At 56.4% G+C, this 26,538-nt stretch overlaps 1 protein-coding gene across 2 annotated transcripts in view; it reads left to right on the top strand.

The window, feature by feature from the left end:
- Elmo2 (engulfment and cell motility 2) overlaps positions 1-26,538 on the top strand; it is a 56,346-nt gene that overhangs the window by 18,270 nt on the left and 11,538 nt on the right. For both annotated transcript variants that reach the window (XM_005084974.4, XM_040732643.1), the window contains exons 6-10: positions 15,049-15,230; positions 16,514-16,613; positions 17,774-17,925; positions 22,566-22,644; positions 25,521-25,571. In XM_005084974.4, the coding sequence (XP_005085031.1) occupies positions 15,049-15,230; positions 16,514-16,613; positions 17,774-17,925; positions 22,566-22,644; positions 25,521-25,571 (564 nt within the window). The remainder of the gene's footprint in view (positions 1-15,048; positions 15,231-16,513; positions 16,614-17,773; positions 17,926-22,565; positions 22,645-25,520; positions 25,572-26,538) is intronic.

Here is a 26,538-nt window from a genome sequence, read left to right as displayed (position 1 = left end):
CAGCACCACAGCACCACAGCCCAGCACCACAGCACCACAGCACACAGCCACACAGCACCACAGCCACACAGCACCACAGCACCACAGCCACCACAGCACCACAGCCACACAGCACCACAGCACCACAGCCACAGCACCACAGCCACACAGCACCACAGCACCACAGCACCACAGCCACACAGCACCACAGCACCACAGCACCACAGCACACACAGCACCACAGCCACAGCACCACAGCACCACAGCACCACAGCACCACAGCACCACAGCCACACAGCACCACAGCACCACAGCCACACAGCACCACAGCACCACAGCCACAGCACCACAGCACACAGCACCACAGCACCACAGCCACACAGCACCACAGCACCACAGCCACACAGCACCACAGCCACACAGCACCACAGCCACACAGCACCACAGCACCACAGCCACACAGCACCACAGCACCACAGCACAGCACCACAGCACCACAGCACCACAGCCACACAGCACCACAGCACCACAGCACACACAGCACCACAGCACCACAGCACCACAGCACCACAGCCACACAGCACACACAGCACCACAGCACCACAGCCACACAGCACCACAGCCACAGCCACAGCACCACAGCCACAGCACCACAGCACCACAGCCACAGCACCACAGCACCACAGCACACAGCACCACAGCACCACAGCCACACAGCACCACAGCCACACAGCACCACAGCCACACAGCACCACAGCACACACAGCACCACAGCCACACAGCACCACAGCACCACAGCCACACAGCACCACAGCCACACAGCACCACAGCCACACAGCACCACAGCCACACAGCACCACAGCACCACAGACACAGCCACATAGCACCACAGCACCACTGCCGCAGCACCACAGCCACACAGCACCACAGCACCACAGCACCACAGCACCACAGCCACAGCACCACAGCCACACAGCACCACAGCACCACAGCACCACAGCCACACAGCACCACAGCCACACAGCACCACAGCACACAGCACCACAGCCACACAGCACCACAGCCACACAGCCACACAGCACCACAGCCACAGCACCACAGCACCACAGCCACACAGCACCACAGCCACAGCACCACAGCACCACAGCCACACAGCACCACAGCCACACAGCACCACAGCACCACAGCCACACAGCACCACAGCCACACAGCACCACAGCACCACAGCCACAGCACCACAGCACCACAGCCACACAGCCACACAGCACCACAGCCACACAGCACCACAGCACCACAGCCACACAGCACCACAGCACCACAGCCACAGCACCACAGCCACACAGCACCACAGCACCACAGCCACACAGCACCACAGCCACAGCCACACAGCACCACAGCCACACAGCACCACAGCCACCACAGCACCACAGCACCACAGCCACAGCACCACAGCACCACAGCACCACAGCCACACAGCACCACAGCACCACAGCCACACAGCCCACAGCACACAGCACCACAGCCACACAGCACCACAGCACACAGCACCACAGCCACACAGCACCACAGCACCACAGCCACCACAGCACACACAGCACCACAGCACCACAGCCACACAGCCACACAGCACCACAGCCACAGCACCACAGCACCACAGCACCACAGCACACACAGCACCACAGCACCACAGCACCACAGCACACAGCACCACAGCACCACAGCACCACAGCACCACAGCACCACAGCCACAGCACCACAGCACCACAGCACACAGCACCACAGCACACACAGCACCACAGCCACACAGCACCACAGCACCACAGCCACACAGCACCACAGCACCACAGCCACACAGCACCACAGCACCACAGCCACCACAGCACCACAGCCACACAGCACCACAGCACCACAGCACCACAGCCACACAGCACCACAGCACCACAGCCACACAGCACCACAGCACCACAGCACCACAGCACACAGCACCACAGCCACACAGCACCACAGCACCACAGCCACACAGCACCACAGCACCACAGCCACACAGCACCACAGCACCACAGCACCACAGCCACACAGCACCACAGCACCACAGCACCACAGCCACACAGCAACACAGCACCACAGCACCACAGCACCACAGCACCACAGCCACACAGCCCACAGCCACACAGCACCACAGCACCACAGCCACACAGCACCACAGCCACACAGCACCACAGCCCCACAGCCACACAGCACCACAGCACCACAGCCACACAGCACCACAGCACCACAGCCACACAGCACCACAGCACCACAGCCACACAGCACCGCAGCACCACAGCCACACAGCACCACAGCACCACAGCCACACAGCACCACAGCACCACAGCCACACAGCACCACAGCCACACAGCACCACAGCCACACAGCACCACAGCCACACAGCCGCAGCACCACAGCCACACAGCACCACAGCACCACAGCCACACAGCACCACAGCCACAGCCACACAGCACCACAGCCACACAGCACCACAGCACCACAGCCACACAGCACCACAGCACCACAGCCGCAGCACCACAGCACCACAGCCACACAGCCACACAGCACCACAGCCACACAGCACCACAGCACCACAGCCGCAGCACCACAGCACCACAGCCACACAGCACCACAGCACCACAGCCACAGCACCACAGCCACACAGCACCACAGCACCACAGCCACACAGCACCACAGCACCACAGCACCACAGCACCACAGCCACAGCACCACAGCACCACAGCCACAGCACCACAGCACCACAGCACCACAGCCACAGCACCACAGCACCACAGCCACAGCACCACAGCCACACAGCACCACAGCACCACAGCCACACAGCACCACAGCACCACAGCACCGCAGCCACACAGCACCACAGCCACACAGCACCACAGCACCACAGCCACACAGCACCACAGCCACACAGCACCACAGCCACACAGCACCACAGCACCACAGCCACACAGCACCACAGCACCACAGCCACACAGCACCACAGCACACAGCACCACAGCACCACAGCCACACAGCACCACAGCACCACAGCCACACAGCACCACAGCACCACAGCACCACAGCACCACAGCCACAGCCACACAGCCACACAGCACCACAGCACCACAGCACCACAGCCACACAGCACCACAGCACCACAGCACCACAGCCACACAGCACCACAGCACCACAGCCACACAGCACCGCAGCACCACAGCCACACAGCACCACAGCACCACAGCCACACAGCCACACAGCACCACAGCACCACAGCCACACAGCACCACAGCCACACAGCACCACAGCCACACAGCACCACAGCCACGCAGCAGCACCACAGCCACACAGCACCACAGCACCACAGCCACACAGCACCACAGCCACAGCCACACAGCACCACAGCCACACAGCACAACAGCACCACAGCACCACAGCCACACAGCACCACAGCACCACAGCCGCAGCACCACAGCACCACAGCCACACAGCCACACAGCACCACAGCCACACAGCACCACAGCACCACAGCCGCAGCACCACAGCACCACAGCCACACAGCACCACAGCACCACAGCCACAGCACCACAGCCACACAGCACCACAGCACCACAGCACCACAGCCACACAGCACCACAGCACCACAGCACCACAGCCACAGCACCACAGCACCACAGCCACAGCACCACAGCACCACAGCACCACAGCCACACAGCACCACAGCCACACAGCACCACAGCACCACAGCCACACAGCACCACAGCACCACAGCCACACAGCACCACAGCACCACAGCACCGCAGCCACACAGCACCACAGCCACACAGCACCACAGCACCGCAGCCACACAGCACCACAGCACCACAGCCACACAGCACCACAGCACCACAGCCACACAGCACCACAGCACCACAGCCACACAGCACCACAGCCACACAGCACCACAGCACCACAGCCACACAGCACCACAGCACCACAGCCACACAGCACCACAGCACCACAGCACCACAGCACCACAGCCACAGCCACACAGCACCACAGCACCACAGCCACACAGCACCGCAGCACCACAGCACCACAGCCACACAGCACCACAGCACCACAGCCACACAGCACCACAGCCACACAGCACCACACCACACAGCCGCAGCACCACAGCCACACAGCACCACAGCACCACAGCCACACAGCACCACAGCCACAGCCACACAGCACCACAGCCACAGCACCACAGCACCACAGCCACAGCACCACAGCACCACAGCCACACAGCACCACAGCACCACAGCCACACAGCACCACAGCCACAGCCACACAGCACCACAGCCACAGCACCACAGCCACACAGCCACACAGCACCACAGCCACACAGTACCACAGCCACACAGCACCACAGCACCACAGCCACACAGCACCACAGCCACACAGCACCACAGCCACACAGCACCACAGCCACACAGCACCACAGCACCACAGGACCACAGCCACATAGCACCACAGCACCACTGCCGCAGCACCACAGCCACACAGCACCACAGCACCACAGCACCACAGCACCAAAGCCACAGCACCACAGCCACACAGCACCACAGCACCACAGCACCACAGCCACACAGCACCACAGCCACACAGCACCACAGCCACACAGCACCACAGCCACACAGCCACACAGCACCACAGCCACAGCACCACAGCACCACAGCCACACAGCACCACAGCCACAGCACCACAGCACACAGCACCACAGCCACACAGCCACACAGCACCACAGCACCACAGCCACACAGCACCACAGCCACACAGCCACACAGCACCACAGCCACAGCACCACAGCACCACAGCCACACAGCACCACAGCCACAGCACCACAGCCACAGCACCACAGCACCACAGCCACACAGCCACACAGCACCACAGCACCACAGCCACACAGCACCACAGCCACACAGCGCCACAGCACCACAGCACCACAGCACCACAGCCACAGCACCACAGCACCACAGCCACACAGCCACACAGCACCACAGCCACACAGCCACAGCACCACAGCCACACAGCACCACAGCACCACAGCCACACAGCACCACAGCCACACAGCACCACAGCACCACAGCCACACAGCACCACAGCCACACAGCACCACAGCACCACAGCCACAGCCACAGCCACACAGCACCACAGCCACAGCCACACAGCACCACAGCCACACAGCACCACAGCCACACAGCACCACAGCACCACAGCACCACAGCCACACAGCACCACAGCACCACAGCACCGCAGCCACACAGCACCACAGCACCACAGCCACACAGCCACACAGCACCACAGCACCACAGCCACACAGCCACACAGCACCACAGCCACAGCCACACAGCACCACAGCCACACAGCACCACAGCACCACAGCACCACAGCACCACAGCCGCAGCACCACAGCACCACAGCCACACAGCCACACAGCACCACAGCCACACAGCACCACAGCACCACAGCCGCAGCACCACAGCACCACAGCCACACAGCACCACAGCACCACAGCCACAGCACCACAGCCACACAGCACCACAGCACCTCAGCACCACAGCCACACAGCACCACAGCACCACAGCACCACAGCCACAGCACCACAGCACCACAGCCACAGCACCACAGCACCACAGCACCACAGCCACACAGCACCACAGCCACACAGCACCACAGCACCACAGCCACACAGCACCACAGCCACACAGCACCACAGCACCGCAGCCACACAGCACCACAGCCACACAGCACCACAGCACCGCAGCCACACAGCACCACAGCCACACAGCACCACAGCACCACAGCCACACAGCACCACAGCCACACAGCACCACAGCACCACAGCCACACAGCACCACAGCCACACAGCACCACAGCACCACAGCCACACAGCACCACAGCACCACAGCCACACAGCACCACAGCACCACAGCACCACAGCACCACAGCACCACAGCCACAGCCACACAGCCACACAGCACCACAGCACCACAGCCACACAGCACCGCAGCACCACAGCACCACAGCACCACAGCCACACAGCACCACAGCCACACAGCACCACACCACACAGCCGCAGCACCACAGCCACAGCACCACAGCACCACAGCCACACAGCACCACAGCACCACAGCCACACAGCACCACAGCCACAGCCACACAGCACCACAGCCACAGCACCACAGCCACACAGCCACACAGCACCACAGCCACACAGTACCACAGCCACACAGCACCACAGCCACACAGCACCACAGCTCCACAGCCACACAGCACCACAGCCACACAGCACCACAGCACCACAGGACCACAGCCACACAGCACCACAGCACCACTGCCGCAGCACCACAGCCACACAGCACCACAGCACCACAGCACCACAGCACCAAAGCCACAGCACCACAGCCACACAGCACCACAGCACCACAGCACCACAGCCACACAGCACCACAGCCACACAGCACCACAGCCACACAGCACCACAGCCACACAGCACCACAGCCACACAGCCACACAGCACCACAGCCACAGCACCACAGCACCACAGCCACACAGCACCACAGCCACAGCACCACAGCCACAGCACCACAGCACCACAGCCACACAGCCACACAGCACCACAGCACCACAGCCACACAGCACCACAGCACCACAGCCACTCAGCACCACAGCCACACAGCGCCACAGCACCACAGCACCACAGCACCACAGCCACAGCACCACAGCACCACAGCCACACAGCCACACAGCACCACAGCCACACAGCCACAGCACCACAGCCACACAGCACCACAGCACCACAGCCACACAGCACCACAGCCACACAGCACCACAGCACCACAGCACCACAGCCACACAGCACCACAGCCACACAGCACCACAGCACCACAGCCACAGCCACAGCCACACAGCACCACAGCCACAGCCACACAGCACCACAGCCACACAGCACCACAGCCACACAGCACCACAGCCACACAGCACCACAGCACCACAGCACCACAGCCACACAGCACCACAGCACCACAGCACCGCAGCCACACAGCACCACAGCACCACAGCCACACAGCACCACAGCACCACAGCCACACAGCCACACAGCACCACAGCCACAGTCACACAGCACCACAGCCACACAGCACCACAGCACCACAGCCACACAGCACCACAGCACCACAGCCGCAGCACCACAGCACCACAGCCACACAGCCACACAGCACCACAGCACCACAGCACCACAGCACCACAGCCGCAGCACCACAGCACCACAGCCACACAGCACCACAGCACCACAGCCACAGCACCACAGCCACACAGCACCACAGCACCACAGCACCACAGCACCACAGCACCACAGCACCACAGCCACAGCACCACAGCACCACAGCCACAGCACCACAGCACCACAGCACCACAGCCACACAGCACCACAGCCACACAGCACCACAGCACCACAGCCACACAGCACCACAGCCACACAGCACCACAGCACCACAGCACCGCAGCCACACAGCACCACAGCCACACAGCACCACAGCACCGCAGCCACACAGCACCACAGCCACACAGCACCACAGCACCGCAGCCACACAGCACCACAGCCACACAGCACCACAGCACCACAGCCACACAGCACCACAGCCACACAGCACCACAGCACCACAGCCACACAGCACCACAGCCACACAGCACCACAGCACCACAGCACCACAGCACCACAGCACCACAGCCACACAGCACCACAGCACCACAGCACCACAGCACCACAGCACCACAGCCACACAGCACCACAGCCACACAGCACCACACCACACAGCCGCAGCACCACAGCCACAGCACCACAGCACCACAGCACCACAGCACCACAGCCACACAGCACCACAGCCACAGCCACACAGCACCACAGCCACAGCACCACAGCCACACAGCCACACAGCACCACAGCCACACAGTACCACAGCCACACAGCACCACAGCACCACAGCCACACAGCACCACAGCCACACAGCACCACAGCACCACAGCACCACAGCCACACAGCACCACAGCCACACAGCACCACAGCACCACAGGACCACAGCCACACAGCACCACAGCACCACTGCCGCAGCACCACAGCCACACAGCACCACAGCACCACAGCACCACAGCACCAAAGCCACAGCACCACAGCCACACAGCACCACAGCACCACAGCACCACAGCCACACAGCACCACAGCCACACAGCACCACAGCCACACAGCACCACAGCCACACAGCACCACAGCCACACAGCCACACAGCACCACAGCCACAGCACCACAGCACCACAGCCACACAGCACCACAGCCACAGCACCACAGCCACAGCACCACAGCACCACAGACACAGCACCACAGCACCACAGCCACACAGCCACACAGCACCACAGCACCACAGCCACACAGCACCACAGCCACACAGCGCCACAGCACCACAGCACCACAGCACCACAGCCACAGCACCACAGCACCACAGCCACACAGCCACACAGCACCACAGCCACACAGCCACAGCACCACAGCCACACAGCACCACAGCCACACAGCACCACAGCCACACAGCACCACAGCCACACAGCACCACAGCCACACAGCACCACAGCCACACAGCACCACAGCACCACAGCCACACAGCACCACAGCCACACAGCCACACAGCACCACAGCACCACAGCACCGCAGCACCACAGCACCACAGCACCACAGCCACACAGCACCACAGCCACACAGCACCACAGCACCACAGCCACACAGCACCACAGCCACACAGCACCACAGCACCACAGCCACACAGCACCACAGCCACACAGCACCACAGCACCAGAGCCACACAGCACCACAGCCACACAGCACCACAGCACCACAGCCACACAGCACCACAGCCACACAGCACCACAGCACCACAGCCACAGCCACAGCCACACAGCACCACAGCCACAGCCACACAGCACCACAGCCACACAGCACCACAGCCACACAGCACCACAGCACCACAGCACCACAGCCACACAGCACCACAGCACCACAGCACCGCAGCCACACAGCACCACAGCACCACAGCCACACAGCCACACAGCACCACAGCACCACAGCCACACAGCACCACAGCCACACAGCACCGCAGCCACACAGCACCACAGCACCACAGCCACACAGCACCACAGCACCACAGCACCACAGCCACACAGCACCACAGCACCACAGCACCACAGCACCACAGCCACAGCCACACAGCACCACAGCACCACAGCCACACAGCACCACAGCACCACAGCCACACAGCACCGCAGCACCATAGCACCACAGCACCACAGCCACACAGCCACACAGCACCACAGCCACACAGCACCACAGCCACACAGCACCACAGCCACACAGCACCACAGCCACACAGCCGCAGCACCACAGCCACACAGCACCACAGCCACACAGCACCACAGCCACAGCCACACAGCACCACAGCCACAGCACCACAGCACCACAGCCACAGCACCACAGCACCACAGCCACACAGCACCACATCACCACAGCCACACAGCACCACAGCCACAGCCACACAGCACCACAGCCACAGCACCACAGCCACACAGCCACACAGCACCACAGCCACACAGCACCACAGCCACACAGCACCACAGCACCACAGCACCACAGCCACACAGCACCACAGCACCACTGCCGCAGCACCACAGCCACACAGCACCACAGCACCACAGCCACAGCACCACAGCCACACAGCACCACAGCACCACAGCCACACAGCACCACAGCCACACAGCACCACAGCCACACAGCACCACAGCCACACAGCACCACAGCCACACAGCACCACAGCCATATAGCACCACAGCACCACAGCCACACAGCACCACAGCCACACAGCACCACAGCACCACAGCCACACAGCACCACAGCCACACAGCACCACAGCCATATAGCACCACAGCACCACAGCCACACAGCACCACAGCCACACAGCACCACAGCCATATAGCACCACAGCACCACAGCCACAGCACCACAGCCACACAGCACCACAGCCACCACAGCACCACAGCACCACAGCACCACAGCCACACAGCACCACAGCACCACAGCACCACAGCACCACAGCCACAGCCACACAGCACCACAGCACCACAGCACCACAGCACCACAGCACCACAGCCACACAGCACCACAGCACCACAGCCACACAGCACCACAGCCACACAGCACCACAGCCACACAGCACCACAGCCACACAGCACCACAGCCACACAGCCACACAGTACCACAGCACCACAGCCACACAGCACCACAGCCACACAGCACCACAGCACCACAGCCACACAGCACCACAGCCACACAGCACCACAGCACCACAGCCACACAGCACCACAGCCACACAGCACCACAGCACCACAGCCACACAGCACCACAGCCACACAGCACCACAGCACCACAGCCACACAGCACCACAGCCACACAGCACCACAGCACCACAGCCACACAGCACCACAGCCACACAGCACCACAGCACCACAGCACCACAGCCACACAGCACCACAGCCACACAGCACCACAGCACCACAGCCACAGCCACACAGCACCACAGCCACAGCCACACAGCACCACAGCCACACAGCACCACAGCCACACAGCACCACAGCACCACAGAACCACCGCCACACAGCACCACAGCCACACAGCACCACAGCCATATAGCACCACAGCACCACAGCCACAGCACCACAGCCACACAGCACCACAGCACCACAGCCACACAGCACCACAGCACCACAGCACCGCAGCCACACAGCACCACAGCACCACAGCCACACAGCCACACAGCACCACAGCACCACAGCCACACAGCACCACAGCCACACAGCACCACAGCCACACAGCACCACAGCACCACAGCCACACAGCACCACAGCACCACAGCACCACAGCCACACAGCACCACAGCACCACAGCACCACAGCACCACAGCCACAGCCACACAGCCACACAGCACCACAGCACCACAGCCACACAGCACCACAGCACCACAGCCACACAGCACCGCAGCACCACAGCACCACAGCACCACAGCCACACAGCCACACAGCACCACAGCCACACAGCACCACAGCCACACAGCACCACAGCCACACAGCACCACAGCCACACAGCCGCAGCACCACAGCCACACAGCACCACAGCCACACAGCACCACAGCCACAGCCACACAGCACCACAGCCACAGCACCACAGCACCACAGCCACAGCACCACAGCACCACAGCCACACAGCACCACAGCACCACAGCCACACAGCACCACAGCCACAGCCACACAGCACCACAGCCACAGCACCTCAGCCACACAGCCACACAGCACCACAGCCACACAGTACCACAGCCACACAGCACCACAGCACCACAGCCACACAGCACCACAGCCACACAGCACCACAGCACCACAGCACCACAGCCACACAGCACCACAGCCACACAGCACCACAGCACCACAGCCACACAGCACCACAGCACCACTGCCGCAGCACCACAGCCACACAGCACCACAGCACCACAGCACCACAGCCACAGCACCACAGCCACACAGCACCACAGCACCACAGCACCACAGCCACACAGCACCACAGCCACACAGCACCACAGCCACACAGCACCACAGCCACACAGCAGCCACACAGCACCACAGCCACACAGCACACACATAGCACCACAGCACCACAGCCACACAGCACCACAGCCACACAGCACCACAGCACCACAGCCACACAGCACCACAGCCACACAGCACCACAGCCATATAGCACCACAGCACCACAGCCACACAGCACCACAGCCACACAGCACCACAGCCATATAGCACCACAGCACCACAGCCACAGCACCACAGCCACACAGCACCACAGCACCACAGCCACACAGCACCACAGCACCACAGCACCACAGCCACACAGCACCACAGCACCACAGCACCACAGCACCACAGCCACAGCCACACAGCACCACAGCACCACAGCACCACAGCACCACAGCACCACAGCACCACAGCACCACAGCACCACAGCCACACAGCACCACAGCCACACAGCACCACAGCCACACAGCACCACAGCCACACAGCACCACAGCCACAGCCACACAGTACCACAGCACCACAGCCACACAGCACCACAGCCACACAGCACCACAGCACCACAGCCACACAGCACCACAGCACCACAGCACCACAGCCACAGCACCACAGCCACACAGCCACACAGCACCACAGCCACACAGCACCACAGCACCACAGCCACACAGCACCACAGCCACACAGCACCACAGCACCACAGCCACACAGCACCACAGCCACACAGCACCACAGCACCACAGCCACACAGCACCACAGCCACACAGCACCACAGCCACACAGCACCACAGCCACAGCACCACAGCACCACAGCACCACAGCACCACAGCCACACAGCACCACAGCACCACAGCACCACAGCCACAGCCACACAGCACCACAGCCACACAGCACCACAGCCACACAGCACCACAGCCACACAGCACCACAGCCACAGCACCACAGCACCACAGCCACACAGCACCACAGCACCACAGCACCACAGCCACAGCACCACAGCACCACAGCCACACAGCCACACAGCACCACAGCCACACAGCCACACAGCCACACAGCACCACAGCACCACAGCCACACAGCACCACAGCACCACAGCCACACAGCACCACAGCCACACAGCACCACAGCACCACAGCCACACAGCACCACAGCACCACAGCCACACAGCACCACAGCCACACAGCACCACAGCACCACAGCCACACAGCACCACAGCACCACAGCACCACAGCCACAGCACCACAGCCACACAGCCACACAGCACCACAGCCACACAGCCACACAGCCACACAGCACCACAGCACCACAGCCACACAGCACCACAGCACCACAGCCACACAGCACCACAGCCGCACAGCACCACAGCACCCACATGGGCAGCCAGGTGTGCTGAGTGGCAGCTTCGGCACAGTAGAGGGGCTTCTGTCTGTTACTGCACCAGGGAGCTCAGTCTCTACGGAAGAGAGAGGACAGGGACTCGGGAGATGTTTGTGTGAAAACCGGGAAACACAGTAATGTGTTTCAAAGCTGCAAGACATGAAAGGTTCTTGTGCCCAGTGCCTGTGCCCGCTCTGCGGCCCGGAGGCCCCTTTTGCTGTTTTTCGTGTGTCCCATGGGTGAGTTCAGATGGGAGAGGTGAAGGTTCAGGAAAGAGAGTTAGGGTACTGTGCATCAGGACAGGGAGGCTGGCCTGTGACAGACATGATCACCAGGGCTCAGCCTTTGTCACTCTTGTATGAAATTTAAGGGCATGTTTTCTTGTCAGAGGAGGGGACAGGCGAAAGATAGTGTCAGCCAGCACTTACCTTGTGTTTCTCTAATTTCTTCTCCCAATTGCATCAGTTAGTTCTACCAAAGAATCAAGAGGAAGGTGCTCTTGATAGCCCATTTTACAGACAAGAAAACTGAGGACTTAGGTCAAGTAGCTTGCCACTTGTTGTGCCACTGAAAAAGTAGCCAAGCCCGGTTCAGTCCTAGGCCTGTGAGGCTCGGTCAGTCTCCTGTTCACCTCCCTCCCCTCGTGAAGGAGCTTCTGCAAGTAAGAACCTCAGCTGGCCCATCTCCCTGCAAACACACACTAGGCTTTGCTAATGTCATGTGACAGTACTCAAAAGTGCCGAGCACTTATAACCTCTGTATGAAGTGGAGAGGGGGCAGCATCCCGGAAAGGCTGTCTCTGGAGGGAGTTCGTAAGTGTGATGCAGAGTGTCCTGAGACTGCCTCGTGGGTGAGCTTTCTCAGGACCACAGCCTTCCGCAGTGGGGTTGGGAGGGTTTGCATGTCACGAGAGCCCTGTGCAGGTACTGGCCCCTCTTGGTACCAGAGAGAGGCAAAGGAGAGGTCGCTGGCCGCAGTCTCTGGCCTCCGAAGAACTGGACTCCTGAGCAGACCGCTGGACCCAGGGCACTCAAGCCTGGGGCACTCTGCTCTTCCTGCTGCTTCCCAGAGACTAGTCCATTCAGAGAAGGGCGTGGTGAAACCATGCCTGGAGTCTGACTGTGGTAGTAAGCTCAGCCCAGGAGCAACGTCATGAGCGCACACAATAGCAGTGGCTTACCAGGCTGCAGGAGGCGAGCGTCCTGTTTGGGGAGGACCCATGGTGGGAGGCGTCTGTCCTCACCAGCTCTCATGTCCATGAAGCTATTCGCAATTCTGGCTTCTGGATCCTCCGTCGTCCGTGTTTCACAGCATGATTCCTTTGGGTAAGGGTGATCTAGAACTTTGAAGCACCATCAGGGCCATCAGATTAAATTCTAGGGCAGGCCCTCGGCCTCTGACAGATGATGACAAGATCCCCTCAGTTTCTTCCAAGGGTGGGGCTTGGCTTTTCAGCGGAACCCCGCCTGCCTCAGGTGGTATTGTTCATCAGCAGACAGCACCCTGTCAAGCCAGATCTGCTTCTGCAGACTTATGCAGTTAGGAGACACCCCAGTTTTCCTTAACTTTTTTTTGGGGGGGGGGTAGGAATTTTAAAAAGAAAAAAATCTGTAGACCAGGGACCAGCGAGATGACTCTGGTGGCCTGGGTTCTATCCCTTGGACCTCATGGTGGAAGAAAAGAACCTACTCCTATAACTTATGCTCTGATGGCCACACTCAGGGTATGGTGTGTACATGCATACACACACAAAAGAAATGTCTTAAAAGTAAAACAAATCCATAGGTTAGAGGGATATAGAAAAGGAAAAGATACAGATAGCTACAGATCAGTCTCAGAATGCTGGAAATTCTCTTACTGGTCCCCAAAACATCTATTTAGCAGTTCCTAAGCCATGTGAAAACCTAACCCTGCCTGGGGGCTCGGCTGCGAGCCCACAGTAGTAACCTGCTGCAGGAGCAGATGGTGTCTCTTTTGTCCCTGGCCTCATAGTCCCGGGCTGCACGCCAGCTGATGGAGAGGACCCAGTCATCCAGTATGGAGACCCGGCTGGATGCCATGAAGGAACTGGCTAAGCTCTCAGCTGACGTGACTTTCGCCACTGAGTTCATCAACATGGACGGCATCGTTGTGCTCACAAGGCTGGTGGAGAGCGGAACCAAGCTCCTGTCCCAGTGAGTGTCTCCAATGTCTTCCGAGCTATTTCAGAGTCTCGTGACCTGCAGGGCTCCTGTTCTCACTTCCATGGTGTCCATAGGAGTCCAAGTCCACATACAGAGAGGGCTTGTCCCTGTTGGTGTCCCACATCTCAGAGTCCAGAGGAGTCTCCCGGGTTGAGTGGCCCAGTGCTGTGCTGGATGAGTAGTCAAAGTAGGGGCCCTGCACCTCAGGAAGGAAGGAAGTCAGTGCGCAGCAGGCCTGGTAATTTATGGGAAGTGCTTGGCCTGGTGAGAGTCCGGGGAGAGATGGGAACTGTCCCTGATCCTCTTAGCGACCATGCCTGCCCTCCCTGATCCCATCCACTCTCACCCGATGTGCATGCCGACTTCCGGATGCCACAGGCTGCTCCTATTTGCCATCTCCCTGCTCCACGCTGTCAAGGAGGAGCTCAGGACTGGGCACCACCCCTCGACACCACTACTGCCCTCAGGCTTAGGTGGCTGTGCCCTGTTTATGATCAGCAGTGAGTGACAGGTCCCCAGGTCTCCACCTAAGCCTGTGGAGCCTAAGCTAGCAGGCAGGGAGTCCGAAATCTCGCAGGTGATGGATCAGCTCTCTAGACTGTCAGCCAAGCCAAGCAGCTAATCCTAGGTATTTGTTTTAAAGTCTTGGATTCTCCAGCTGCACCAAAGCGGAAGCCGCTGGCTACTGTTGGGAGAGTGCTGGGCTGCAGCCGACCAGCCTTAGTCTCCTCCTCTCTGTAATGGGGATGACACTCAGCCCCCAGTTTTGTAAGCAGCGTTATTACCGCTGGCAAACAGGGCTCTGGCTCGTTAACTGTAGAGCACCGTGCCACTGCATGAATGATTAAACCTGTAAGGAGAGACAAAAGGCAGACGTTTAATCTTTACACCGCATTAGTGTAAGGGCACAGCAGACCTCATCAGCTTGCTCTTACCACAGCCCTGTGAGACTAATGCTGTGAGACTAACTCGATCTTACAGAGGAGGAGGCTAGAGTCGGGAGATAAAACAAGCCTGGCAACTGCTCAGACAGAAACGGAAGGCATAGCCCCGCCTGGACTGTCTCCCTCGCCCTGGTGCCTCTCTGCCTAAAGGGTGACATGAGACATATGCCCTCGTTGGTCCCCTGCAAGCATCAGTTTGACAAAGGTCTTTGTTTTGGAAGATAGTTAACAGACTAACCCAGAGATGAAGCAAGATGGTGAAGACAAGCCTAGGTACACTTGCGCTCCCTGGACCTGAATCTCTGTGTTTGTGTGTCGTACATGTCTCAGCTACAGTGAGATGCTGGCATTCACCCTGACTGCCTTCTTAGAGCTCATGGACCATGGCATTGTCTCCTGGGACATGGTTTCCATCACCTTTATTAAACAGGTGAGGCCTCCAACATTCTGTTTGTCCCCTCCCTCTCCCTGTAAATTCTCTGGCATAAGGGGAGAGTAGGCGCTGCAGCCTGTAGTCTGGCAGGAATCAGCTTTGTATTCCCTGGGGCTGGATTTTTCATCCTCAAGCAATGATCTTCCCAGGACTTCTGAACGGTTTACATTCTAACAGATGCTCCTCAATTTACTGTAGGTCTGTACTTGATAAACCCATCATACATTGGAAATGTCACCAGATTAAAAATGAATGCACTGCCCTTGGCCTGCTGAACTCCCCCTCTTAGCAGCTTGGAGTGACTCCTTTGTTTGCCTCCTGACCACATCCCTGGGAGGGGTGGCTCAGCTTCCACAGCCTGGTCTCCAGAGAGGCCATTGTCACTTGCCCAGGAAAATAAAATCTCAATTCACAATTTGCCTTCCCTCAGGGCCTGCACCAAGGACAAGGCTCGGAGCAGAACTGCTTGTCACTGAGGTTGGCACAAACCAGCCAGTCATCAGCTCTGAGCTACCTGCTTCCTCAGCTCTCCTGAGTGAAAATTGCATCTCATTTGCAAATGTGTTTCCTTTGTGCAAATCCTCAAAGCAGCCCACTTGGTTATGAGATGAACCGGGGCAGTAGAAGAGCCCTTCCGAGTCTGCTACCTGCAGGCACAGTCTCAGTTCTGGAAACTAAGTGAAAACCAGCGACTACTCTGCTGTCCGTTGCCTAGCAGTTCACATCTTTATCTTGAACCATTGGGGACTTCTCAGTGTTAGAAACTTTTGGACAAAGGTGACATGACAGTCTGAGAAGGGAATTGAGAAGAGGGGTTTGGGTAACGGCTCTCCAAGTCTGATGGTCTAATTCTGTAGGGTGTTGGAAGAGCAGGTAAAGACAAGATATAAGAATCAGTACAGTAGGTCCACCTCATGTTGAACCCTTATTTTGAAAAGGATTAATTTGTTAAGCATTTTGAAGAAACAATTGAATGGATACTGTCACTTAAGACGGAGGCTGAGGGAATCCTGGTTCGTTGGCCAGGGCAGTTGTAAGCCCGATGTTACAATTCTCCTGGCCACTGTTGCCCATATGGAGGCAGAATGCAGAGAAGAGAGCATCAAGGGTTTCCTTGGCTCCACGCTTCCTAACCAGTGTGCCTCTCCCTGGTCTAGATTGCTGGGTATGTGAGCCAGCCGATGGTTGATGTGTCCATCCTTCAGCGGTCCCTGGCCATCCTAGAGAGTATGGTGTTAAACAGTCAGAGCCTGTACCAGAAGATAGCGGAGGAAATCACCGTGGGACAGCTCATCTCCCACCTGCAAGTGTGAGTAAGGGCCCTGCCCTCCCCTGGCCAGGCTGCCCTCTGTCGTACAATTCTGCCTGGCCCTCCACATTCCTTCAGCACCTCCTCTCCCTCTGTGGGAATTCCTCTCATAGTTCAGACCCCAGCTGCCAGGCAAGGTTAGACACTCCCTCTTCTATGGGCCCGCTAGCCTTGTTTGTACCCATGACAATGGTATTTATATAAAAGACTGTATTTTATCACCTGTTCCTGTCTGAAGTTCTGACACAGCCATTTTTGAACTCCCTGATTTAAGTGGCAGCTTGGTTTGTTGGGTCGTCATTTACTATGGTGGCAACATTAAGAAGGACAGGCTAAGTAAGTTTGGGACGCCAGCTTAGACCCAGGCTCTGTGGCATGCCAGGGTTTGGCCTTGGATGTGTAAGTCATCCCTGTCTTCCATACCTTAAAAAGTTAGCATGATGACCAGCCCAGATTAATATGTAACCCAAAGTCAGGGTTTTAGTTTGCTTTGTTTTTCAAAGCAACCATACTTTATCACGACATATATTTAACCTACAGTAAAGCCAGGTGACACACAGGCATCACTTGGAAACACTCTACATGATTTAGGGCCAAACTCCCAAAGAAGGGTGGCAACACTGTTGTTTAACACTGATTCTCACTCCTTCCTGCTTGTTGGACTTGATTGGAATGGGGCCAGATCCCCTGTGGGTCCCTGAGGATGCATATATCTGGGATAGTCTTCCAGATGCAAGGGGGATGCAGCTTCACCCAGGACCACCAGCCCAGGAGTGACCCCACCTACAATGGACTGAGCCCCACATCAATCCCTAACTAAGAAAATGCTCTATAGGGTTTGCCTATAGCCCAGTCATATGGAGACATTTCTTTTTTTTTTTAATTTTATTTTTCAGTTTAAATTTAGATAAGAAACGAGGTTGCTTCACAAGTCAGTTCCAGGTCCCTCTCCCATTCCCTCCACTCCTCCCGTGCCCTCCCCTCACCCCCCCCCGTTATCCCCTCATTTCCCCAGGGAGGGTGAGGCCCTCCATGGGGGTGTGCATAGTCTGTCATTTCATATAGGGCAGGGCCTAGACCCTTCCCCAAGAGTTCAGGGTGAGAGTGCACCTCACATTGTTCTATGGGAGTCCAAAGTCCGTGTGTATACTTGGGATGGGTACTGATCTGCTGCCCAAGGCTCAATAGATTACCTAGGCCTCCTCACTGACACCCAGATTCAGGGGGTCTTGATCAGTCCCCTGCTGGATTCCCAGGCTGATGCCTGGGATTCAAGAGTTAACCTTTGTCTGGTCAGCTGTTTCTGGAGGTTAAACCAGCCCAGTCTTAATCCCTTTGGTCATCAGTCCTCCCTTTCTGTTACTGGCTTTCTTGAGTGCAGCTCAGTACTTAACCAAGGGAGTCTGCCTCTTCTTCGATCAGCCACTAAATAAAGTTTCTGTTTCCCAGACTCTCTGGCCATAGGATTGTAGGCTGGCACTCCCCAGATCTATGTCTAAAATCCATATATGAGAGAGTACATGCCATGTTTCTCTTTTTGTGACTGGGTTACCTCACTCAGGATGGTTTCTTCTAGTGTCATCCATTTGCCTGCGAATCTCATGATTATGGAGACATTTCTTAATTGAGGTTTCCTCCTCTCAGATGACTCTAGCTTGTGTCAAGCTGACATAGAACTGGCCGTACAACTGACCTCTTGTCAACCTGACACACCAACACATCATTACTATGAAGCTACAACCTTTATTTTCTTGTTCATCCCTGAGCTCACACATTAATAAAGACATCACAATATAAAACATTTCACAAACTTAAAAAGTCCCACAGCCTTACAAAATTCAAACACTTTAGAAGTTGTATCTTTAGAAATATAGTCTCTTTTTAAATCTAAAGTCACCGTAAAACTCTTAAATCTTTTTAAAAAAAAGTTTAAAGTCTCTCAAGTATGGGCTCCTGTAAAATCAAAAATAAATACTTTCTTACTTCAAGAGGAAAGAACCAGGGCACAGTCACAATCTGAACAAAGCAAAACCAACCCCAGCAGTAGATAACTCACGATCTTCTGAGGGGCTTGGATCCGTTCTCCAGCTCCGTCCTCTGCAGCGCACACAGAGCTGTCTTCTAGGCTCCAGCTGGCTCCACTCCTCTGCTGCTGCTGGCCCTGGTGGTCGTCACATGGTACCGGCATCTCCAAATCACTGGGGTCTCTGCTGCAACTGGGCTGCACTTTCACCAATAGGCTCTCATAGGCTCTCTTCATGGTGCCAAGCCTCAACTTCTCTGCATGACTCCTTCAGTCCTGGGGCTTCTACCGCTATGCAGCTGCATCTTCACCAATGGCCTCCCTTGCCCTCTCACAGGGACAAGACTTAGCTGTTCTCCATGACCCCTTCATGCCTTCAAAACCAGTGCTACCTGGGTGACTCTTACACATTACCAAGTCTGGCTGTCAGCACGAGGTACAACCTTGGTTGCCTTTGAAACACAGCTTTTCTGTGTTCTCAGGAAACACTTCTCAGAAGATTTCACCTCAGTGATGCTGCTCTCTTCTTAATCACCACTAATTTCTCAGCTCCAACTGACCAGTATCAAGTGCCCAAGTAAAGCACAGGTTTCACCTCAGTAGTGCTGGCCCCTTGTTAATCACAGCGGATTCTTCAGCTCCAGCTGAGCAGACACCACAGATTCTTTACACAAATGGACTGGTAGAGTCTTTGCTTCCCTCTCAAACTTCACAACCAGGCTTCTATCATCTGCACTACTCTCAACATTCTTATCTTCCCAGCTCCCACAGAACAGCTCACCAAGCTTTAAACACCGGCTTTTCTAGCCCAAAGTTCTAAAGTCCTTCCACAAACCTCCCAAGAATACATGGGCAGGTCTATCACAGCAATACCCCACTCCTGGGATTAATTTCTGCCCTAATTAGGGTTACTATTGCAATGGTAAACACCATGACCAAAATCAAGTTAGGGAGTATAGGGTTTGTTTGGTGTATGCTTCCACATCACTGTTCATTAAAGGAAGTCAGGACGGGAACTCAAACATCAGAAATCTGGAGACAGAAGCTGATGCAGAGCCCCTGGAGGGGCACTGCTTACTGGCTTGTTCTTTATGGCTTGCTCAGCCTGCTGTCTTATAGAGCCCAGGACCACCAGCCCAGAGGTGGCCCCACCCCCAAGGGGCTGGTCCTTCCACCCCAATCACTAAGAAGTGCTCTCCAGGTTTGCTTAGATCCCCATCTGATGGAGGCATTTTCTCAGTTGAGCTTTGTCCCCTCAAATGACCTTTGCTTGTGTCAAGATGACATAAGACTGCACAGCCCAGCCCAGTAGTGCTCCTGGCCCATCCCCCATTAACCTAGAATGCATATGGCTTCTTTGTGCGGTGATCTCACCTTGTCGCTGTTGTTCTGGGCGGAGAGTGGGTCTCATGCTGTCGGGGCTGGCCTGGAAGCCATGATCCTCTTTCTTCCACCTGTCACACTTTGGAACTGCAGGCATGCACCACCTCCCCTGTCTTCACTTTGTCACCTTTAAAGGGTTCCTCAACCCCACCTTTCATACCTGAAGAGCCAGTATGGAGGGAGCTCACAGACTCTGGATAGCGATTTCTTGGGTCCTGGCCACCTTACTCCTCTCTCCTCCTCTCCAAATTGCAGGTGACCTCAACTGCCTCCCTGGGAACAGTAGAGAACGGTGACATTTCCTAGGCTTCCCTCATGAATATTTAGCCTACACTGTCAACAGTGTGCATACACTCAGCAAGGGACCTTCCTGACCAGGAAGCTGATGGAAGCCACAGGAGGCACCCACAATGTGGCAGACATTGGGAAGCGCCAAGCCAGCATTTTAAGATTCTGGGGAAATGCTAGTGGTTGTTTTACTTACTCAAAGCAAGATAAATTCGTAGTCAGAACTTTGAAACTATGTAAAAACATGAATAGCACATTATTTGCTCATTATCCCGCTCCAGACAGAACCATGCCTCAACACTAAGTTGAATGTCCCTCTAGCCTTTTCCCTTGCATGTTTTTGCCAAAATTTAGATCTTGCTATCCACTCCTATATGTACCTACATTGTTACTTCTTTTTCTGGCTGAATAACACATCTTGGACATTTTCCCACATCAGGCTCTTACAAGGATGCTTCTAGGCCTGTTCTGCATCCCAGATGCTTGTGGAAACCAGTACCAACTGAGCTTTCCTCTCCTTGAGAAGGTCACACGCAGTCAACTGAATACTCTGTAGTGCTCTGGGCTTCACAGATACTCCAATCCATCCATGAGTCCCAGGTTAATAATCTTCACCCCAAAGCATAATTTCTAGGAGGCCCTTAGGAATCTCGCATATTAAACAGCCCCCAGCAAGAGCATTTGGATTACTTAACATTCTTGTCTTTTTAATAGTACTGTAGTGTAACAGCTTGTCAATAAATCATGCATAGCTCCTGATTACTGTCTTGGATAAAGCCCTCCCGTGGAATCATGGGGTCAAGTGTGCGCCTGCTCCAAATGCTTTCCTGACTTAGCCCCAGGTCATTGTTTGATCACAATCTGTGGGTGTTTTGAGCTGTCTATGAGCGTCATCTTCTTGCTCTTCAGTCCTCTGATCCCCCTGCCTCTGTCTCTGTTGGCACAGCTCTAACCAGGAGATCCAGACCTACGCCATCGCTCTGATTAACGCACTGTTCCTGAAGGCCCCTGAAGACAAGCGACAGGTCTGTAGCTGCTGTTCCAACCTTTCCTCTTGGGCTCTTCTAAGAGAAATGCCACAGTGCTCTCTCTTAAGGGCAAGGAGAGAGATCCAACTGTGCTCCCAGAAGTTCCCTCCCAGCCTTCCCAGTAGGGTGTTTTTGCTAAGGAAGCCCCAGGAAAGAACTGGGAGGTGGGAGACCGGATGCTTGCAGGGTCAGAGCAGCGTTCTTCAGTGGCTGCTGTAACTGTTTCTCACTTCTGTGGCAGCCTTCAAGCTGGGCTGTTGTAGCCAAAGGCAGCTTCAGACAAGAGGTAAACAGTGGTACAGCTGTCTTCCAGCCAAGCTGTTTACACAGACAACACACCCAGTATGCCTTTAGTTTACTAATTCCTGGGTTAGAGGGCCAAGAGGAAGGAAGGGGAACCTCTGACTGCCTCGGAGACCGAAACAGGACTTGGTATCGCGTTTACCCGTGGAAGTCCTGATCTACATCCTCAGCCTCCCTTCTCTGTCTCCAGCTGTGGCACCGCAGCCACGACAAGCTCTTCCCGTCTCATCTTTAGTTGCTTACCTAGTACTGTGGGAGTGCCAGCATCTGCCCTGATCACTCACTCACGGTGACGTCATCGGGTCACAAGAGACCCCTGTGTGTAGCGTGGGACCTGGAAGCTGGCTAATGGGGCTGGTGCTGGCTTGAGTGGAGGACCTGAACACGTGCTTGTCCTTCCTCTGGTGGGGCACGTGCATCAGCCTTCCAAGCCTGAGGTCCTCTTCTTGTGAAATGAAAGGACAAAATTAAGCAAGCTCTAAGCACCCTTCCAACCCTAACGTACCAGATGTCCGGTAAAAGCACACACGGTGTACAGAAGTAAGGCGTTCTAATTCTCTGTCACTATCATGGGCCCACTGAATGAGGTTCAAGTGCGGTCATGCACCAGGCTCTCGGGAGTTCCTTTGCTAGATGGAGGAGTCGAAGCATCCATGGTCTGTCTGTCCCATCTGTCTGGATGGTGTGGCTCTGTGACCATCTCCCTTCCTGTCGTGTTAACCATAAACCAAAGCTCATCCTGTCTGCTTCTCTCTGTGCTCTTTGCTTTCTGCTGGAGGACAAGCACCTTAACCCTCTAGACCTGCCCGTCACTGTAAGTAGCACTGCTGTTACCCAGGGCCTGGCTCTTGCTGGTGGGGAGGTCAAAGCTGGACAGGAAGCATATGGGCTGGGCTGGCTGCCCAGGGAACCAAGGCCCTGGAAAGGTGACATATGTCTGTTTATTGGAATCCTAGAAAGGTATCCTAGGTGAGAGTTACAGAAGGGCTGAGGGATGCCTGCTCTGGGAGAGTGGCCAGGCATTCCCTCAGGACACCTTTGTGTGAGTCTAGGATTAGCGTGGCATCATGTTCAGAAGCAGCCTGATTTTCTTTCATGTGATCCCAAGGATGTGTCACCTCCTGGCTGCCAAAGCCAGAGTGGCTGTAAATCCAGGCCCTTTCTGGACTGTTCCTACATGGACAATGAGAAGGGCTAGACAGTTTACAAATGGAGCTTGAGGCCTGAAAAGACAACACTTGCAGAGGACCTAGGTTCTGTTCCCAGCACCCAGCACCCACATGGTAGTTCACAGTTGTCTCTAACTCTAGTTCAGGGGATTGACACACTCTTCTAGCCTCCTCAGATACTGCACACATGCACACACACAGTCAAAACACTCATGCACACTTTTTAAGATTAAAAAGAATTTGGGTGCTTATTCTTAGTTAGAGGGGACTTTGGAAAGGCTGTCTTAAGGACCTGAAGGAGTGTGAGCTCCCCACCCCAGCACAGGAGACGCTCTCGTCTGTTGACAGGTGCCCATCTGTGAATTGTCCACTTAGGATTTAGTCTTATCTGACATCTTATAGCTAGCCAGGATATGCTCAGGGGTCACAGTAAACCCAAGTGCCCCTGGCCAGACATGTGGAATGTGGACAGAGGCTTAGAAACAGGAGGGGGCACACAGGGCAGCAGCTCCCTCAGGCCCACTGACTTACAGCCATCCATAAAGGTGGCCAGGGCAGCAGTTTAGAAGGGAGTCTCTGTAGTTAACATCACTAAGACAATGCTGACATAGGAAGGGAGAGACTGGGAAATTGAGAAAAGCTGGGAGAATGTTAGAGGCATCTTGATACGGGACCAGTTTGTTTAGGTGAGATTTCAGCAGCTTCTCTGGTGACAGTGTCGTGGCAGTGTGGTCCCAGCAAGCTTGGGAGGAGCTTGGTTGATGATCATCGTAGTCCCTTGTGTCTTTTCAAAGATGGCCCAAATGGTGCTGATGGGCCCTTAACAACCTCAGTGGAGAACTCATCTCTTAGAGTACTTTATTTCCTGGATACTTCCTAAGTAAAATGTTACTGTCAGAGTTTGCCAAATATGATGAGAAAGGCGAGTCCACCGTGAGAGATTACCCAAAGCCACACAACACATCGCTCTCTAAACCAGCTGCAAGTAGCCAGGCATTCATGCCAAGCCAGGCCCTGGTCTTGGAGTAGAGTCTGCCGCCCAGGGTTCTTCAGCTGTGGCTATCGGCCTGGAATGGTGCGTGCACTGCTGTGTGCTCCGCGGGCGGCATCCATCACCAGCATCCTTGTCACACACCTGTCTTGTGTCTTGTCCTTAAACAATCCGAGCCCCCTGTGAAGATGTGCAGCCTATTGTGCCTGTTTGAGGGGGAGCTATCTGAGTTCGTTTGCACTCATGAAAAGAAGCAGGGAAATTTTTAGAGTGAAGTAAACTGGATGGTCAGTGGATTTCTTCCCTTTTCAGTTGAAAAGAAAGCATTCAAAGCTGTGAGGACACTGTCCCCTGACAGCAGTCACAGGTACCATCTGCCTTACCTTACGTCTGTTGGTTTCCCTCCCTAGGACATGGCCAACGCCTTTGCCCAGAAGCACCTTCGGTCCATAATCCTGAACGTGAGTTCCTAGTGACCACCTTTTGTTAGTGCTTGTTGCTGTTGCTGGTAGTGGTCGCCACACCAGTGGGGGCTGTGAGTATTGCCATTGAGGGTTGGAGGCACGGAGCAGATTAACTGTTAACACCTGTTCAGGAGCTTCTGAGGCCTGAGCTTTTTCTTGGGCTCTTGAGCCAAGCTGCCCCTGGGAAACCATCCTGTTTAGTCAGTGTGTGTTCTGTTGCTGTGAAGAGACACATGACCACCGCACCTTTTATAAAGGAAAGCATTTCATGGAGATGGTGGATTACAGTTTCAGGGGTTCAGGCGGAGAGCATGGTGGCGTGCAGACAGACATAGTGCTGGAGAAGGAGCTGCTACATGTTCATATGCAGGCAACAGGAAATAGAGTCTCAATGGGCGTGGCTTGAGCATATATGGGACCTCAAAGCCCACCTCTGCAGTGACGGGCTTCTCCATCAAGGCCACACCTCCTGATAGTGCCACTCCCTTTGGGGTCCATTTTCTTTCAAACCACCACATTTCCCCACAGCACCCAAGAGATTGCAGCCCCTCCAGGGAGAAGAGGTGAAAGCCATCTCTACTGCTTGTTATGACTTCAAAACTATTAAATAGACACGCAAAAACAGGAGAGCCAGCAACAGCTCAGAATTCAGAAACCTGGAGCACACAGGGTGAGACAGATGAGGGGGTGGATCTGCTCTCAGCCTGTGCTCCGGTAGAACAGGAGGCACCCAGCACAGCAATGGCCAGGAGAAGGGAGCCAGTGAGATCTGCTTTGCAGGGGTGGGGTCAGGAAGCCTTTCAAGGAGCTGCAAATGTCAGGCGCACAGGCAGCACCCCCAGCCTGACCACGGAGACCAGCAGTGTAGGGTGGAGCTAGGGGCAGATCTGTGCTGAGCACCTAGTCAGGTCAAGCCTTAGTCTCCCTCCCCAGCACGGCTGAGATTCAAGGTGGTGGCTGGATT

This window comes from Mesocricetus auratus, unplaced genomic scaffold (assembly GCF_017639785.1).
Source record: "Mesocricetus auratus isolate SY011 unplaced genomic scaffold, BCM_Maur_2.0 Super-Scaffold_100028, whole genome shotgun sequence".
NCBI classification, from domain to species: domain Eukaryota; kingdom Metazoa; phylum Chordata; class Mammalia; order Rodentia; family Cricetidae; genus Mesocricetus; species Mesocricetus auratus.
Note: the sequence above shows the minus strand (reverse complement) of the source record. Positions and strands in the feature narration are given on the sequence as shown.